Genomic DNA, 1433 nt, shown 5'->3' on the forward strand with positions numbered 1-1433 from the left:
ACAAACCTAATGAGGGCCCCGGCCGTTAACAAAGCGGCTGCCACTGTGGTGAGTCAGCATTAACAAACCCCTTTGTTCACCTCGCTGACTGTTCCCTTCAGTTTGCTCAGTGTAATCAAATTAAATCACATTTTTAATGGTTCATTTACTGGCATTTAGAGCAGCTCCACATGTGGAACTGCTCAGACCAGCCTTCCCAGCTGGGAATTATGGCTAATAAGGCGATTAGAAAAAGTTTCTGTCTGGTCTATGAAATTATTTCCACCACAATTAAAAATCCCCAGAACGGGTTGAGGTGAACCTTCCTCCCTGCCTCAGACCTGCAGAGGTGCCCAGCCCCATCTGCACAGGGCACAGCGCCCGCTCCTGCTCGGGGAGGGTGGCAGGGATGGGGACCCGGGGTGAGCCCTCCCAGCCCCGCGCTCCTCACCCACGACATCCAGCTGGTAGGTGTGGTTGATGCTCCCGTATTTGTTCTCCACGATGCACGTGTAGTTGCCCTTGTCAGACGGCACCACCGAGTCCATGATGATGCTCCAGGTCGCGTAGCGGACCTGCGGGCAGGGGGACGGGCCCGTTACACAGGGAGCTGGAGCGCACGAGCCGGAGCTGGCTCAGCCCCTGGCCCCGCCGTACGGGCAGGACATAAATCTCCCTTTGAGGTCACCTTTCCCCTCTCCTCGAGAGGGGCTGTAATTGCTCCCAGCTGTCCCAGGACGGCCGAGCCACGGAGCCAACTGCGCCGAGGAGCAGATGTTGTGAGCGGGGCGCGATGGGCTGCCCGGCACACAGGGACACCCCCCTCTGGCAGGAACAGACCCCCAGTGTCCCCCTGCTGCCCGGGAAGAGCTGCAGCCCGGGCTGGTCCCGGGGCTCACACCCACGCTGCTGCCCGTGGCCAGCCCTGTCGGTGAGCAGGCACCGTGCTGGGCAGCAGGCAGCCCGGGCACTGTGCACCCAGGACACCTCACAGAAGCATCAGTTCAGACTGGTCTGGGTGGGAAGGGACCTTTCAAGTTCTTCTCATCCAACCAACCCCCTGCAGGGAGCAGGGATCTGCAGCTAGAGCAGGTTGCTCAGAGCCCTGGCCAACCTCACCTGGAATCATTCCAGGGATGGGGCACCAACCACCGCTCTGGGCAAGCTGGGCCAGGCTCTTACCACTCTCAATGTACATTTCTTCCCTCTCTCTAGTCTAAATCTCTTTTATTTCAAACCATCGCTCCCTGTCCTGTCACAACAGGCCCTGCTCAAAAGTCTGTCCCCAGCTTTAAGTCCTGAAAGGCCACAATGCTTAAAGAGGTCCTGTAATAAAGGTGGGGACACCCACCTCCAAGGGTGCTGCTGACCAGTTTCCCCTGGGACAGGACCCAGTGGCTCAGCTGGGCTGTGAGTGCTGCCCAGGTCCCTGCAGCCACGGGACACAGGGATGA

At 59.0% G+C, this 1433-nt stretch overlaps 1 protein-coding gene across 1 annotated transcript in view; it reads right to left on the minus strand.

Moving 5' to 3' along the window:
- Positions 1 to 1433, minus strand: part of LOC103779024 (fibroblast growth factor receptor 1-like) — a gene marked incomplete at both ends in the record, with an annotated part of 3650 nt that overhangs the window by 349 nt on the left and 1868 nt on the right. Inside the window, one exon of the mRNA XM_008946640.1 lies at positions 431 to 554. Coding sequence (XP_008944888.1) covers positions 431 to 554 — 124 coding nt within the window. The remainder of the gene's footprint in view (positions 1 to 430; positions 555 to 1433) is intronic.

Source organism: Merops nubicus, unplaced genomic scaffold (genome assembly GCF_000691845.1).
Source record: "Merops nubicus isolate BGI_N331 unplaced genomic scaffold, ASM69184v1 scaffold39688, whole genome shotgun sequence".
NCBI classification, from domain to species: Eukaryota; Metazoa; Chordata; class Aves; order Coraciiformes; family Meropidae; genus Merops; species Merops nubicus.